The 17769-nt window shown below is 47.7% G+C and overlaps 1 protein-coding gene across 1 annotated transcript in view; it reads right to left on the bottom strand.

Moving 5' to 3' along the window:
• The window catches only part of LOC140391467 (acetylserotonin O-methyltransferase-like), a 51277-nt gene that overhangs the window by 24817 nt on the left and 8691 nt on the right, over positions 1 to 17769 (bottom strand). The window contains exons 2-4 of the mRNA XM_072475975.1: positions 16154 to 16328; positions 12466 to 12595; positions 7519 to 7587 (exon numbers count right to left, since the gene is read on the bottom strand). Coding sequence (XP_072332076.1) covers positions 7519 to 7587; positions 12466 to 12595; positions 16154 to 16328 — 374 coding nt within the window. The remainder of the gene's footprint in view (positions 1 to 7518; positions 7588 to 12465; positions 12596 to 16153; positions 16329 to 17769) is intronic.

Genomic DNA, 17769 nt, shown 5'->3' with positions numbered 1-17769 from the left:
GAAATGACTCACTGGTGTTCTCACCAGTATGGAACGTCAACACGCTTTCTGACTGTCAAGTTCACTACACAGGTTCCTAGGATGAGAGGATGTGACAAAGCGAGACTGGTTAAACTGTCTCCAGATTCCCGAGAGTTCAGATGATTGAGAGGTGATCCCACTGATTCATGGAGGATCCGGAAGGGTTTGACAGGATAGACATTGAGAGATTGTTTCCACTGACTGGAGGATCCAGAACATGGAGACACAGAGGCCTCCCATTTAGGACTGAGATGAGGCAAAGTTTCTTCGCTCAAAGGCTTGTGAATCTTTGGAATTATTTTCCCTGGACGGTTGATGGATCTCTGTTTCTATTTGGAACCCTGGGTATCTGTTATCCCTTCTCAGTTCCCAAATAACAGGGGTCAAATCTGAGCTTTTTGGCAAAGTCCACTTGTACTTTAATTGTCAGCTGTGCCACTGGTAAACATAATTTCAATACAAAATTTAGGAAGTTTCCAACTAGCCCTGCTGCAAGCTAGTCAGATTGATTGTCTTTAGCGAATACAGTAGTTGAGTTTTCATTCAATTACAGATCGTAGTAATTCTTCAAATCATAATACACAGGATAAAATAACTAAGTAATTTGAACAAAAGAAAGATGGTGATGAGCAAAAGCAAGCAGCAAAGGAAATAGGTTTCAGAAATATAGATGGGGTGATCCCAGGATGTGTTTTTCTATCCCGGTAAGTGATTCTGAAAGAGATTATTATCTTAAGGTCTAGCCTTCGTTTTACTTCTGATTGGCTTTAACTAATTTATAATTTACTCAATTCGGCCAAAATGTCTGTTCATCAATTTAAGAGATATATGTATTTAAATGTATTGGTGCAAATTTCCCATTCCATCGCTTGCCAGTTTTCCAAATTATCCGCACCTGCATCTAACATTAATTAGTAAAACACAGTTTTCTTTAAGACATTATCACCCTAGACTGGCTGTTACCATAGAAGCGGGACTACCCGTACTGGGACAGCGGCACCAGTTCTTACAATGCAATGGGGCCTTTTAGCTAGTTGACGTCACTGACCTTGCAGCCTCAAGCAACTTGCAGATGTGAAATTAAAGTGTATGATCTGGATTAACCCTTAGTGGATTCCCAGCTATTGTTGCTTAATATGACTATAGTTAATTATTCTTAATGAGTTCTCATTTAACCCTTTTACCTCTATCATCTTCCCTTACTCTCATGGTTATAAATGACTAGAAAAGTCCATTTCTATCAAGGGTTTTGGATGCGCCACCATTGAATGTGGCTGGGACAAGGAGATGTTTGGTCCCTCAGGGAATCTGAGATAGGGGAAGCGGATGGAAAAGTGGAGATGAAGCCCAAGCAGATCCAGCAGAGAGCAGTAGAGCGGAGCTGTTGATTGGCTGTTGCAGGGGAAATTTGCAAGTGTCCGTGTGCTCACCCTAACTTACAGGTGTACCTGAGCAAGAGACCCTAGCTGTTCAAGTGAAGACAAGCATCCAGCAGAGAGCAGTAGAGCGCAGCTGCTGATTGGCTGTCGCGGGGAAAATTTGCATACATCCCTGTGCTCACCCTACCTTAGAGGTGTACCTGAGCAAGAGACCCTAGCTGTTCAAGTGAAGACCAGCATCCAGCAGAGAGCAGTAGAGCGCAGTTGCTGATTGGCTGTTGTGGGGAAATTTGCATACGTCCGTGTGCTCACCCTAACTTAGAGGTGTACCTGAGCAAGAGGCCCTAGCTGTTCAAGTGAAGACAAGCATCCAGCAGAGAGCAGTAGAGTGGAGCTGCTGATTGGCTGTTGCGGGGGAAATTTGCATACGACCGTGTGCTCACCCTAACTTAGAGGTGTACCTGAGCAAGAGACCCTAGCTGTTCATGTGAATACAAGCATCCAGCAGAGAGCAGTAGAGCAGAGCTGCTGATTGGCTGTTGTGGGGGAAATTTGCATACGTCCGTGTGCTCACCCTAACTTAGAGGTGTACCTGAGCAAGAGACCCTAGCTGTTCATGTGAATACAAGCATCCAGCAGAGAGCAGTAGAGCAGAGCTGCTGATTGGCTGTTGTGGGGGAAATGTGCATACATCCGTGTGCTCACCGTAACTTAGAGGTGTACCTGAGCAAGATACCCTAGCTGTTCAAGTGAAGACAAGCATCCAGCAGAGAGCAGTAGAGCAGAGCTGCTGATTGGCTGTTGCAGGGGAAATTTGCATACGTCCATGTGCTCACCCTAACTTAGAGGTGTACCTGAGCAAGAGACCCTAGCTGTTCAAGTGAAGACAAGCATCCAGCAGAGAGCAGTAGAGCGGAGCTGCAGATTGGCTGTTGTGGGGGAAATTTGCATACATCCGTGTGCTCACCCGAACTTGAAGGTTGTTTGTGGAGGAGCTGTTGTCAAGTGACACTTAAACCCAAAACACTTATTCAGTGTTTCCCTCCCTTCCCCCTCCTCTAATAAAAAAACCCAACCGCTGTAAAGATCAAGAGGAAGGCACGAGGGCAGGTAGAATTAAAAGAGGTTGAACCGTGACATTACAGCCTGCAGGTAAGAGATTGGCTGGTGACTGGTAAGTAGTTTTTCTTTTATTTTCCCTCAAGTGTTATCGTGCGGGGCGCAGAGGTTGCTGAGAAGGGGTGTGAATAACAGGTAATTTTTCTTTTTTTTATCTAGAGGAGATGGCAGGGAAGGTAGTGTAATGTTCCTCCTGCAGAATGTTTGAGGTGAGGGACGCCGTCTGTGTCCCTGCTGATTTCATCTGTGGGAAGTGCACCCATCTCCAGCTCCTCAGAAACAGCATTAGGGAACTGGAGCTGGATGAACTTCGGATCATTCGGGTGGCAGAGGTGGTCATAGATAGAAGCTTCAGGGATGTAGTTACTCCAAAGAATAAAGATAGATGGGTGACGATGAGAGGGGCTGGGAGGAAGCAATCAGTACAGGGATCCCCTGTGGTCGTTCCCCTTAGTAACAAGTATACTGCTTTGGATACTGTTGGGGGGGGGGGACTTACCGGGGTAAGCCATGGGGTACAGGTCTCCGGCACAGAGTCTGTCCCTGTTGCTCAGAAGGGAAGGGGAGGAGAGGAGTAGAGCATTAGTCATTGGAGACTCCATAGTTAAGGGGATAGATAGGAGATTCTGTGGGAACGAGAGAGACTCGCGGTTGGTGTGTTGCCTTCCAGGTGCCAGGATGCGTGATGTCTCGGATCGTGTTTTCGGGATCCTTAAGGGGGAGGGGGAGAAGCCCCAAGAAATGGTCCACATAGGTACCAACGACATAGGTGGGAAATGGGATAGGGATGTAAGGCAGGAATTCAGGGAGCTAGGGTGGAAACTTAGTTCTAGGACAAACAGAGTTATTATCTCTGGGTTGCTATCATGTATCATGTAAGGCAGGAATTCAGGGAGCTAGGGTGGAAACTTAGTTCTAGGACAAACAGAGTTATTATCCCTGGGTTGCTACATGCCACATGATAGCGAGACGATGAATAGGGAGAGAGAGGAGTTGAACATGTGGCTACAGGGATGGTGCAGGAGGGAGAGTTTCAGATTTCTGGATAATTGGGGCTCATTCTTGGGTTGGTGGGACCTCTACAACCGGGATGGTCTACACCTGGACCAGAGGGGTACCAATATCCTGGGGGGGAAATTTGCTAATGCTCTTTGGGAGGGTTTAAACTAGGTCACCAGGGGCTTGGAAACCTGAATTGTAGCTCCAATATACAGGAGGTTGAGAGTAGTGAGGTCATGAGTAAAGTTTCAAAGTTGCAGGAGTGTACCGGCAGGCAGGAAGGTGGTTTAAAGTGTGTCTTCTTCAATGCCAGGAGCATCCGGAATAAGGTGGGTAAACTTGCGGCATGGGTTGGTACCTGGGACTTCGATGTTGTGGCCAATTAGGAGACTTGGATAGAGCAGGGAAAGGAATGGTTGTTGCAGGTGCCGGGGTTTATACATTTCAGTAAGCTCAGGGAAGGTGGAAAAGGGGAGGAGGGGTGGCATTGTTAGTCAAGGACAGTATTACGGTGGCAGAAAGGACGTTTGATGAGGACTCGTCTACTGAGGTAGTATGGGCTGAGGTAAGAAATGGGAAAGGAGAGGTAACCCTGTTAGGGGTTTTCTATAGGCCTCCGAAAAGTTCCAGAGATGTAGAGGAAAGGATTGCAAAGATGATTCTCAATAGGAGCAAAAGCAACAGGGTAGTTGTTATGGGGGACTTTAACTTCCCAAATATTGACTGGAAACGCTATAGTTCGAGTACTTTAGTTGGGTCCGTTTTTGTCCAATGTGTGCAGGAGGGTATCCTGACACAGTATGTAGATCGGCCAATGAGAGGCGAGGCCATATTGGATTTGGTACTGGGTAATGAACCAGGACAGGTGTTAGATTTGGAGGTAGGTGAGCACTTTGGTGATAGTGACCACAATTCGATTACGTTTACTTTAGTGATGGAAAGGGACACATATATACCGCAGGTCAAGAGTTATATCTGGGGGAAAGGCAATTATGATGCGATGAGGCAAGACTTAGGATGCATCGGATGGGGAAGAAAACTGCAGGGGATGGGTACAATGGAAATGTGGCGCTTGTTCAAGGAACAGCGACTGCGTGTCCTTGATAAGTATGTACCTGTCAGGCAGGGAGGAAGTGGTCGAGTAAGGGAACCGTGGTTTACTAAAGCAGTAAAAACACTTGTCAAGAGGAAGAAGGAGGCTTATGTAAAGATGAGACACGAAGGTTCAGTTAGGGCGCTCGAGAGTTACAAGTTTGCTAGGAAGGATCCAAAGAGAGAGCTAAGAAGAGCCAGGAGGGGACATGAGAAGACTTTGGCAGGTAGGATCAAGGATAACCCTTAAGCTTTCTATAGATATGCCAGGAATAAAAGAATGACTAGGGTAAGAGTAGGGCCAGTCAAGGACAGTAGTGGGAAGTTGTGCTTGGAGACCGAGGAGATAGGAGAGGTGCTAAATGAATATTTTTCGTCAGTATTCACACAGGAAAAAGACAATGTTGTCGAGGAGAATACTGAGATTCAGGCTACTAGACGAGAAGGGCTTGAGGTTCATAAGGAGGAGGTGTTAGCAGTTCTGGAAAGTGTGAAAATAGATAAGTCCCCTGGGCCGGGTGGGATTTATCCTAGGGTTCTCTGGGAAGCTAGGGAGGAGATTGCTGAACCTTTGGCTTTGATCTTTAAGTCATCTTTGTCTACAGGAATAGCGCCAGAAGGCTGGAGGATAGCAAATGTTGTCCCCTTGTTCAAGAAGGGGAGTAGAGACAACCCCGGTAACTATAGACCAGTGAGCCTTACTTCTTTTGTGGGCAAAATCTTGAAAAGGTTTATAAGAGATATGATGTATAATCATCTGGAAAGGAATAATTTGATTAGAGATAGTCAACACGGTTTTGTGACGGGTAGGTCATGCCTCACAAACCTTATTGAGTTCTTTGAGAAGGTGACCAAACAGGTGGATGAGGGTAAAGCAGTTGATGTGGTGTATAGAGTCCAGTTACTAGTGGTGTACCACAAGGATCTGTTTTGGGGCCACTGCTATTTGTCATTTTTATAAATTACCTGGAGGAGGGTGTAGAAGGATGGGTGAGTAAATTTGCAGATGACACTAAAGTCGGTGGAGTTGTGGACAATGCGGAAGGATGTTACAAGTTACAGAGGGACATAGATAAGCTGCAGCGCTGGGCTGAGAGGTGGTAAATGGAGTTTAATGCAGAAAAGTGTGAGGTGAATCATTTTGGAAGGAATAACAGGAAGACCGAGTACTGGGCTAATGGTAAGATTCTTGGCTTGGTGGATGAGCAGAGAGATCTCGGTGTCCATGTACATAGATCCCTGAAAGTTGCCAGCCAGGTTGAGAGAATTGTTAAGAAGGCGTACGGTGTGTTAGCTTTTATTGGTAGAGGGATTGAGTTTCGGAGCCATGAGGTCATGTTGCAGCTGTACAAAACTCTGGTGCGGCCGCATTTGGAGTATTGCGTGCAATTCTGGTCGCTGCATTATAGGAAGGATGTGGAAGCATTGGAAAGGGTGCAGAGGAGATTTACCAGAATGTTGCCTGGTATGGAGGGAAGATCTTATGAGGAAAGGCTGAGGGACTTGAGGCTATTTTCTTTAGAGAGAAGAAGGTTAAGAGGTGACTTAATTGAGGCATACAAGATGATCAGAGGATTGGGTAGGGTGGACAGTGAGAGCCTTTTTCCTCGGATGGTGATGCCTAGCACGAGAAGACATAGCTTTAAATTGAGGGGAGATAGATATAGGACAGATGTCAGAGGTAGGTTCTTTACTCAGAGAGTAGTAAGGGCGTGGAATGCCCTGCCTGCAACAGTAGTGGACTCGCCAACACTAAGGGCATTCAAATGGTCATTGGATAGACATATGGACGATAAGGGAATAGTGTAGAGGGGCTTTAGAGTGGTTTCACAGGTCGGCGCAACATTGAGGGCCGAAGGCCATGTACTGCGCTGTAATGTTCTATGTTCAAAAACCAGCCAGGATTGTACTGAATGGAGGAGCAGGCTCAATAGGCCACATAGTCCACTCAATGGGCAAGAATTTCCACTACTCCCACCTCCACCTCGTGCTGTGTTTTTGTTTTAGAACGTACAGTGCAGAAGGAGGCCATTCGGCCCATCGAGTCTGCACTGACCCACTTAAGCCCTCACTTCCACCTTATCCCCGGAACCCAATAACCCCATCTCACATTTTTTGGTCACTAAGGGCAATTTATCATGGCCAATCCACCTAACCTGCACGTCTTTGGACTGTGGGAGGAAACCGGAGCATCTGGAGGAAACCCACGCAGACACGGGGAGAACGTGCAGACTCCGCGCAGACAGTGACCCAGCAGGGAATCGAACCTGGGATCCTGGCGCTGTGAAGCCACAGTGCTATTCACTTGTACACTTGTGCTACTGTGCTGCCCACAGTATAGAATCATAGAATCTACGGCACAGAGGCTCTTCAGCCCAAGCTGGTCCATGCCAACCAAAACGCCCATGTAAGTTAACCCCATTTGCCTGCATTTCGCCCATATCCATATCCCTCTAAACCTTTCCTATTCATGTATCTGTCCAAATGCCTTACAGAGTGCCTTAAAGAAGGGGATTCTCCAATTCCGTTGATGTCCACGGTGATTTGTGTCATCCCACCGGCGGGGGCAGGCAGAGGGGCGGAGTTTGCTTTTGGCGGGACTGGAAGTTCCCATTGGTGGGGAGTGCTGGAAAAACCCGGTCCATGTCTCCGGTATATTCAAACAATATGAAAATTACTGTAAAGCTTTGTGAGATCAATGGTACGTCTATCACAAAAATGTCCTGTAATTAATTCATGGAAAATTCTCGGATCTATGCATATCAAAGAATTATACGCAGTGGAAGAAAGGTGAAGCAAAGTCATTTTTCACATTATGATGAAAAAAAATAGTCTTTTTTCTTTTGCCCATTTAAATTTTGGTTGCCAAGGAGTTGAAAGAACAGCAGAGAAAACTATAAGAGCTTACCTATAGAGAGATTCGAAGAGCTCCATCGAGGAAATGCCAAATGCTCTCTCATATTGGCTTTTCCCTTCCCTGAAGCAAAACATTAAAAGACAAATTATATTGCAGAAATACATGATGTGACATCAATCCTTCATACGAGCTTTCATGTACAAGAAGCTATTAGGTTCGCTGGGTGGAATCCAGCTTTTATCACACTTTATTTTTTCCCGGACACCAAAAGATAGAATCTTACTGCACAGAAGGAAGCCATTTGGCCCATCATTCCTGTGCTAGCTCTTTAAAAGAGCTATCCCATTAGTAGGAGATTGCTCCCATTAGTCGGGGAACCGAAAACCCGGGGTGGGGGGGGGGGGGGGGTGGGGGGGGGGCACAGTCCCAGGATAATTCCGGACTGAGAGTAGGAGAAATTACTTCATTCAAAGGGTTGTGAATATTTAGAATTCCCAACACCAGAGGATTGTGGATGCTCCTTGATTGAATACATTTAAGGCTGGGATAGAGAGATAGTTGCGGTGGGATTCTCCCATGTCCCAGCAGTGTGTTTCTCGACGGCAGGAGGCGGTGCGCTGTTTTCTGGCGGAGAGATTCTCTACTCCCACCGCTGTCAATGGGAATTCCCATTGAAGCCACCCCACACCACCGGGAAACCCGCGGGCTGGGGGGCGGTGGGACCAGAAAGTCCCAGAGAATTCCAGCCCCGGTCTCTTATGGAATTAAGGGATGTGTGGAGCAGGAGGGGAAATGCAGTTGAAACCCGAGAAAGGCCATGATCAGTCTACAAAATTATGAAGGGCATAGACAGAGTGGATAGTCAGAGGCTTTTCCCCAGGGTAGAGGGGTCAATTACTAGGGGGCATAGGTTTAAGGTGAGAGGGGCAAGGTTTAGAGTAGATGTACGAGGCAAGTTTTTTACACAGAGGGTAGTGGGTGCCTGGAACTCGCTACCGGAGGAGGTGGTGGAAGCAGGGACGATAGTGACATTTAAGGGGCATCTTGACAAATACATGAATAGGATGGGAATAGAGGGATACGGACCCAGGAAGTGTAGAAGATTGTAGTTTAGTCGGGCAGCATGGTCGGCACGGGCTTGGAGGGCCGAAGGGCCTGTTCCTGTGCTGTACATTTCTTTGTTCTTTGTTCTTTGAATGGTGGAGCAATCTCCAGGGACCATGTGGTCTATTCCTGCTCCTATTTCTTATGTTCCTCTGTCATTCCTCTGCCCTTAAGTATACTCAAGGCTGGGACAGTGCTATCTGGTGGCACGTCAGCTGCCATCAAGTTACTTCAGACTTCATGAGGACCAAAATGTATTTATTGATAAAGAGAAACTATGTACGGGGTTTGCAGCCCTAGGTTGCCCTCGGGCTGTCCGGGCTGCTCGAGTCCTTACGTGTTTACTACAAGACTCCCAGATGTATTCGGCCCAAGAAAGGACTCCACCCCCTGGGATGATCACCCTCTCACCATCCCCGTTGGTCCTTCAAACCAGATGACCATCTTCCCCTGTGATGTCTTGAAGAGACAGACACAATCAGCACAGGCAGATTGTTAATCTGTAAGGGAATCAAGGGTTACCGGGATAAGGCGGGAAAGTGATTTCAATGAGTGGTGGAGCAGACCCAACGGGTCGATTGGCCTACTTCTACTCCTGTGTCTTATGGTTTTTCAGGTGGCCCTTTACCTCCTCTCTGACTTTCTTGCCCTTTTAAGCAAATATCCAACACCCTTTTGACAGTTTCTATTGCATTGCTTCCGCTCTTTCAGGCAGCGCTTTCCCAGCTCATGACCGCCTGTCATTTCTTTGAGGTGCACTATCTCTCAATAATGCCCCATTTGTTACCAAACAATTCTGGGTGAGTGTGCATTCATGGAATGGAAATGAGGGCAAAATGAAGCATGACATTGATGGGCGTGCGACACACACTGTACAACTACCAGTGAAATATACCGCGGATGCTGGAGACCTGAAACACAAACAGAACCTTCTGGAATACTCAGCAGGCCAGGTGCCTTCAGTGAAGAGAAAGACAGGGTTAATGGGTAGAATTCTTCCAACTAGACCCCCGGCGGGTTTGGAGGCGGGCAGGTAGGCAGAATCTGGCGGGAGTGAAAATGTCGGAAACCCACCAAAATAAATTCACATTGCAATTCTCCTAACGGCGGGTTAATGGAGGGTCAGTCACCTGCTGGCAGGTGGTGTGAATGCATAGATGCTCGTTAAAACAGTTGTCCCGTCAGGCCTCCCAATCTTGCCTCGCCTTAGCGGGAAAAAAATCGCTTTGGCTTCAAACCCGACGGGTAAAGAGTGGCGTGCACTAGATGTCCTCAATTCGCCAAAGATTTTGAAGTGAGTGCTGCCGCTGGTGTGTTGTGCTCTACACTGCTGGGGAAGGCCGGTTCCTGCCCTTCATCTCCAAGCCGAGCTGGTCTTCATGGACAGCACCGTGCTGCTGGACCTATGGACATGCCTGTGTTACCCTCTCAATGCATTGGGCGTACAGAGGTCTCACTACCCCTGGTGCCATGCAGGACTGTCTATCTGGACAGCTCTGTGCTGTGGGACTCATGCAATCACCGCAACAAAGGTTCATTGTTCGACCGGGAGTGGAGTGTGAGATGAGGAGGGTGGGGTAGATGTTGGTGGCCTGATGAAGACAAGAGCAATGTGGAAGGCGAGCTCTATAAGGAGGCGGGGAGGGTGGTGGGGAGGTGGGAGCGGGGTGTAGGTAGGGTGAGGGCACATGATGGCAGGCAGATGGGCAAGGAGATGGATGAAGAAAGTGAACGCTGGAAGGAAGACCGAGGAGAGGGAAGCTGGACACTGGCAAGGCTGCATGAAGTGCTCACAAACAAGGGGGTCAAATGGACATCGCATTGTTTACTGGAAGGGGATGCACGAAGGCTCCAGCAGTGGTGGGGAGAGGTCCTAGTGGGTGCCTGCAGGTGATGGGCTCAGGGGGAAGGTGATTTAATTGAGGAACAGGGTGTAAACCTTTTCCCTCCGTGTGGCTGACATTCTGCATAGTCTGGTGAAAACAGGTGGGCTGGAGAGAATAATGTGACTTTGCTGGACTGGTCCGGGACCTTTGAACCCATCTGTTGAGAATGGGCGGACGAATCAGCTGCCTGCCCTCCAGGAGAGTAGGAGGGGAACTCGCCTGCATAAAATTAATGAGGTTCCATGAATAGAATCTGCCGCGGGAACCTGTCATTCTGATCAGTGGGACAAACACCATCGAAGCCGCCCACCAGTGCGCTTCGTCTCAAAATGGGAGAATTCCAGCCAATATTTCAGGGTTGTGGCCAGTCCGGATGAGTCGAAACTTTGGGCCGGACACTTTGACACTTTCCGCTGGTGGGATGTACTGATTGACCATCCGCACCCGGCATGTTCCCCAGTGGTGGGACAGGCAAGCCTTGCAAAGGCCCATAGGCTTTGACGGGAGTGGTAGATTCTGCTGATGGCCAATAGCTCGCCACATCCACCATGGGAAAAGTTGCCGCGGGGCGGAGTGGGCGGGAGGTATAAAATTCCAGCCGTTAACTTTGTTTTTCTTTCTACAGGTGCTGCCCAACCTGCTCAGTATTTGCAACATTTTCTTTTTATTATTCTAGCCCAGTTTGTCGGATAAGGGTCTGGCACATAAAGAGTTAATGTGGGACTGCGTACAGTGGCGCACACACAGTGATGACGGAGACACAGGACCTGTACTTAAGGTCAGTCAAGTGTTGGACAGAGCAGGGTGTACCAGCAAGCATGGAGTCAACTCCTAGCTTGTACCCTTCACTACATATTTATAAATGGTTCGGAGTTAGTAAAGACAAAGGGCGGAATTTTCAGACCCCCCGCCGGGTCGGAGAATCGGCGCGGCGCCATACGGGTCGCGCCACGTCGCCCTGATGCCGGGATGCAATTCTCCGCAATGCGGAGAATCGGCGCCATCGGTGCCGGCGTGATCGGCGCAGCGCTAGTCGGGGTATGCGCCAACTCTCCAGCCTGGGCCGGCACAGGCCGATGCACCGATTCTCTGGGCCGGATGGGCCAAGCAGCCGTCAACGAAAAGCCGAATCCCGCCGGTACTGTTCTAACCTGCTCTGGGCTGGTGTGTGTGTGTGGGGGGGGGGGGTCCGTTCCCGGGGGGGGCTTCCGTAGTGGCCTGGCCCGCGATTGGGACCCACCAATCGGCTGGTCGGCCTCTCTGCCCCCGGCCTCCTTTCCTCCGTGCTGGTTCCTGTAGCCCGGCGCCATTGGCCACATGCCATCGGGGCGGCCACGGGAAGAAGGCCACTGTGCAAGCGCTGGTTGGCGCCAGCCCAAATGTGCATGCGCGGACCCCGCGGTGCCAGGTTCAGGCTGGGATCGGCAGCTGGAGCGGCGTGGGTCGCTCCAGGACCATCCTAGCCCCCTGTGGGCCGCAGAATGGGGTTCTAAAACATTCCCGTTTTTACTCCGACGTCGGCACTTAACCGCCTGTTGGGAGAATCCCGCCCATAAAGTTAATCTATGACTACATGGACTTCTTCAAGATCACCAAACTGTACCCAACATCCCATAACACGGTTTTCCTGCAATATGCTCTGGTCCTAAAGCAGATATTACTTCACTATTTTTGCAAATTATGCAAAGTTTACTAAGTATTGTAAATTCATTACCCCTCTTAACTTCTCCAATGGGAAAGGGGGTGGGTTACCTATAGCTCAGCTTCTGCTATTGCCCCATTGAGCCAGTCATGAAAGGGTGCATGAGGGTGGCATGAATTTCTCTCTCTTGCTGTTGGCAAGAAACACCTTACTGAGCGAGGGGTTACCTCCATGCCAGTCCAACACGTGATTAGCAACTACAATATCCAATGCAAATGCATCTTGTTTTAATGCACCTTAAAAAAATGACAAACAGAAAAGCTACAGGATAATGAACTAAGAAAGAAAGATCAATATCTCTCTCACCTGATGGCATCAGTCAGATGGGAAAAGCAGTGGTAGATGGTATGTGAATAGTATGCCACTGAGTAATAGAGTGTTCTAGGACTCGCCTTGGTCAGGTACATTTGGGACAGATCTGTATTACTGTACAAAACTGTAAATTGGAGAATTAATGATCGTATTTATTAATAATCCATTCTCTATGCAGTGCATGACTAATCAGTAACTCAAATTTATTATTTAAGTAGACACTTTCACTTTCAACTCCTTTACCCTGTACAGCTTCTCTAGTTCGCGCCCTATTCTGGCATCATTCGCCACCCCCTTGGTGAGGGACACTATTGGCATGATGGAGATGCAGAGAGGTTGGTCTCCAGCACCAGCATGACAAGGGGCAGAGGTTGGAGAGCCTGAGGGGGTAAAATAGAAAATTACTCACAAGTTGTTTGTGATGTCCATAAACGATTTGGAGGAAAATGTCGCCGGTCTGATGAGTAAGTTCACAAATGTCACCAGGGTAGGTGGAGGGACAGATAGTGTTGAGGAATGTCAGAAGATGCAACAGGACATAGATAGGTTGGAGACTTGGGCAGAGAAATGGAGTTTAATCTGGACAAATGTGAGGTGATGGATTTTGGTAGGTCTAACATAGAGGGGAAGTATACCGTAAATGGCAAAACCCTTAGAAATAGAGAAGTTCAGAGAGATCTGGGCGTGCAGGTCCACAGATCTTTAAAGGTGGCAACACAAGTGGACAAGTTGGTCAAGTAAGCATACGGAATGCTTGCCTTCATTGGACGGGGCATCGAGTATAAAAACTGGCAAGTCATGCTACAGTTGTATAGAACCTTGGTAAGGCCGCACTTGGAATATTGTGCATAATTCTGGTCGTCACGCTACCAGAAGGATGTGGAGGCTTTGGAGACGGTGCAGAGGTGGTTTACCAGGATGTTGCCTGGTCTGGAGGGTGTTAGCTATGTGGAGAGGCTGAATAGACTCAGACTGTTTTCATTATTTCAGTATTAGTGAGAGGCAGCACGGTTTTGTGAAGGGGAGGTCGTGTCTCACTAACTTGGTAGAGTTTTTCAAGGAGGTCACTAAGATGCTTGATGCAGGTAGGGCAGTGGATGTTGTCTATATGGACTTCAGTAAGGCCTTTGACAAGGTCCCTCATGGTAGACTAGTACAAAAGGTGAAGTCACACGGGATCAGGGGTGAGCTGGCAAGGTGGATACAGAACTGGCTAGGCCATAGAAGGCAGAGAGTAGCAATGGAAGGATGCTTTTCTAATTGGAGGGCTGTGACCAGTGGTGTTCCACAGGGATCAGTGCTGGGACCTTTGCTCTTTGTAGTATATATAAATGATTTGGAGGAAAATGTAACTGGTCTGATTAGTAAGTTTGCAGACGACACAAAGGTTGGTGGAATTGCGGATAGCGATGAGGACTGTCAGAGGATACAGCAGGATTTAGATTGTTTGGAGACTTGGGCGGAGAGATGGCAGATGGAGTTTAATCCGGACAAATGTGAGGTAATGCATTTTGGAGGGTCTAATGCAGGTAGGGAATATACGGTGAATGGTAGAACCCTCAAGTGTATTGAAAGTCAAAGAGATCTAGGAGTACAGGTCCACAGGTCATTGAAAGGGGCAACACAGGTGGAGAAGGTAGTCAAGAAGGCATACGGCATGCTTGCCTTCATTGGCCGGGGCATTGAGTATAAGAATTGGCAAGTCATGTTGCAGCTGTATAGAACCTTAGTTAGGCCACACTTGGAGTATAGTGTTCAATTCTGGTCGCCACACTACCAGAAGGATGTGGAGGCTTTAGAGAGGGTGCAGAAGAGATTTACCAGAATGTTGCCTGGTATGGAGGGCATTAGCTATGAGGAGCGGTTGAATAAACTTGGTTTGTTCTCACTGGAACGAAGGAGGTTGAGGGGAGACCTGATAGAGGTATACAAAATTATGAGGGGCATAGACAGAGTGGATAGTCAGAGGCTTTTCCCCAGGGTAGAGGGGTCAATTACTAGGGGGCATAGGTTTAAGGTGAGAGGGGCAATGTTTAGAGTAGATGTACGAGGCAAGTTTTTTACGCAGAGGGTAGTGGGTGCCTGGAACTCGCTACCGGAGGAGGTGGTGGAAGCAGGGACGATAGTGACATTTAAGGGGCATCTTGACAAATACATGAATAGGATGGGAATAGAGGGATACGGACCCAGGAAGTGTAGAAGATTGTAGTTTAGTCGGGCAGCATGGTCGGCGCGGGCTTGGAGGGCCGAAGGGCCTGTTCCTGTGCTGTACATTTCTTTGTTCTTTGTTATTAGAAAGATGGAGGTTGAGGGGTGTCCTGATAGAGGTCTACAAGATTATGAGGGGCATGGATAGAGTGGATGGGCTGGCCCTCTTTCCCAGGGTGGAGGGGTCAATCACCAGGGGCCATAGGTTTAAGGTCCATGGGGCAAAGTTTAGAAGAGATGTGCGAGGCAGGTTTTTTACGTAGAGGGCGGTGAGTGACTGGAACGCGTTACCAGGGGAGGTTGTGGAAGCAGATACATTAACACCGTTCAAAAGACATCTCGACAAACACATGGCTAGAATGGACATAGAGGGATGCGGCACAAGTGCTGAGGGTTTTCGCAAAGGTTGGTATCATGACGAGTACAGGCTTGGAGGGCCGAAGGGCCTGTTCCTGTGCTGTATTGTTCTTTGTTCTTTGTTCATGGTTATGAAACTTTCCATTTGGTGAAAAATTAGTTGGATTTTTTAAAAATTCTTTGTTGGAATGTGGGCGTCACTGGCAAAGCCAACACGTGTTCCCTTCCCTAATTGCCTTTGCACTCAGTGGCTTGCTAGGCCATTTCAGGGGGCAGTTAAGTGCCATTGGAGTCACATATAGGCCAGGCCTGGGAAGGAGGCATACTTTCTTCCCCAAAGGGCATTTTACAACAACCGATGATAGCTCCATGGTCACCGTTACTGAGACGAACTCTCAATTCCAGATGTTACTGATTTTAAGTTCCAACAGCTTGGTGGGATTTGAGGCCAGTTAAGTTCCCCCCCCCCCCCAGAGCTTTAACTGGGGTCTCTGAATTATTAGTGAAGTGACCTCACCACTATGCCATTGTCTTCCGCAGGACTAGCTACTCCATAGTTTGGAAGCTATGTTGGGGCATTTACCCTTTAATTAGCTCGATTGTCCCTGTGCACTACTTTTCGCAGAGAGATTCCAGTATACAACTTTTCCTGTGTTATCTTTTTTAAAAATAAATTTAGATTACTCAATTATTTTTTCCAATTAAGGGGCAATTTGGCACAGCCAATCCACTACTCTGCACATTTTTGGGTTGTGGGGGCGAAGCCCACACAGACACGGGGAGAATGTGCAAACTCCACACGGACAGTGACCCAGAGCCAAGATCGAACCTGGTACCTCAGCGCCGTGAGGCAGCTGTGCTAACCACTAGGCCACTGTGCTGCCCTATTTCTGGATCACAGACAGGAATGCATGAGAACGAGGTTGTGCATGTACTAATAATAATGCACAGAGTGAATTAATTAAAAGTGCAAATGAAAACAAATTCTAGTTCTGTAATTTGCACTCCCTCCACTTAACATCCCCCTCTAAACCCCCACCCCCAGCCACCCAACTTCCACACGCACAATCATACACAAAATGCTTCGGTAACTAAAACATGTTTGGAGTTTGATTACCTTCACCTTGGTGCTCCTTGACCTCCAGAAGCCGAAGTCCGACACACGCAGCGAGGAGTCTGTCCATGCCATCAGCACTGGTGCCAAGCCTCTCTGCAATGGCGTTGGAAGAGAGTGGCCCTCCAACCTCCAGCAGAAGATCAAATACTCCCAGCTCGCAGGCAGCAAACATTGTCTACAGGCAAAGTGCACATCAGAGGTATGCCAGTTAGTTATTTTCTCTTTTCTGTTCACGGAAATTGGTGGAATTGTCAAGACTTTGAGGAGACTCCATGGTTAATTCATTGACTCACCGGAAATATCTGACAACTCATCGAAAATCGCGCAGAACCTGCTGCGCACTTTAACCATTCTTACCAGGGAGGTTGACCCTTAAGTTTTTGTGTCAGTTTGGTGAGGTTGGTAGCACTCTGGTCACTAGCTTGGCCACAGCTGGGATATTGCGTCCAATACTGGGCACCACACCTTCAGAAGGATGTGAAGGCATTGAAGAAAGTGCGAAAAAAAAATCATGAGATTGGTTCCAGGGACGAGGAACTTCAGTTATAAAGGTAGATTGTTCGGACAGTTTTCCTTGGAGAAGGTGTAATGTTCTTGTTGGATGGCCTGATTTATATTACAAGGACACTTGTAGCTAAAGCTATAAATGATTTATTAACATTAACTGTGGATAAACTATATACAAAACAACAGATGAATAACAGTAAGATAAAGCACAAGCAACCTCTCTTCTGCTTCCTCCAGCCAGTCTGAGGGGCCACCTGACCTATATACCAGTGAGACTCCTCGTGGCCAGTCAGTGAATTACAACACAACCATGGCACCACTACAGAAGGGAAGGCTGAGAGAAGATCTGATAGAGGTATTCAAAATCATGAGGGGCCTGGAGAGACTTGTATCATTAAACGAGCAGGACAAAAGAAATAGAACTGCAGAATGAAATGAAAAGAAAATCGCTTATTGTCACAAGTAGGCTTCAATGAAGTTACTGTGAAAAGCCCCTAGTCGCCACATTCTGGTGCCTGTTCAGGGAGGCTGTTATGGGAATTGAACCACACTGCTGGCCTGCCTTAGTCTGCATTCAAAGCCAGTGATTTAGCCCTATGCTAAACAGAGCACGTGGGTTTGATGCAAGATTAACAGAGGTATATTGAATAGGTCTTTACTGTACAAGGTTTGGAGCTAAACTCCCCCAGAAGTCCACAAAGTAGCCGAAGTCAAGTCAGTCTCGTGACTGGGTTCCGAAAGAGACAGAGCACACAACTACAGTAACCCACATATATAACAAGAGTGGATGGGAAGAAACTGTTCCTATTTGTGTTTGGATTGAGAATGAGAGGGCACAGATTCAAAGTAATTGCCAAAAGAAGCAAAAATGAGGAAAACATTTTCACATAGCGGGGGGTTAGAGTCTGGACTGCACTGCTGATGATGAGGTGGAGGCAGGTTCAATCGAGGCACTCAAAAGGGAATTGCACTGTAATTTAAAAAGAAAGAATGTGCAGGCTTACAGGGAGAAGTCATTGAAACTTTACAAGGGATGGGCTGAATGACTTCTATTGTAACAATTTTTTAATTCTGTGAAATGCCTCGTAAAATTTCAATGGCTTCTTCCG

Source organism: Scyliorhinus torazame, chromosome 15 (assembly GCF_047496885.1).
Source record: "Scyliorhinus torazame isolate Kashiwa2021f chromosome 15, sScyTor2.1, whole genome shotgun sequence".
Classification (NCBI taxonomy): domain Eukaryota; kingdom Metazoa; phylum Chordata; class Chondrichthyes; order Carcharhiniformes; family Scyliorhinidae; genus Scyliorhinus; species Scyliorhinus torazame.
Note: the sequence above shows the minus strand (reverse complement) of the source record. Positions and strands in the feature narration are given on the sequence as shown.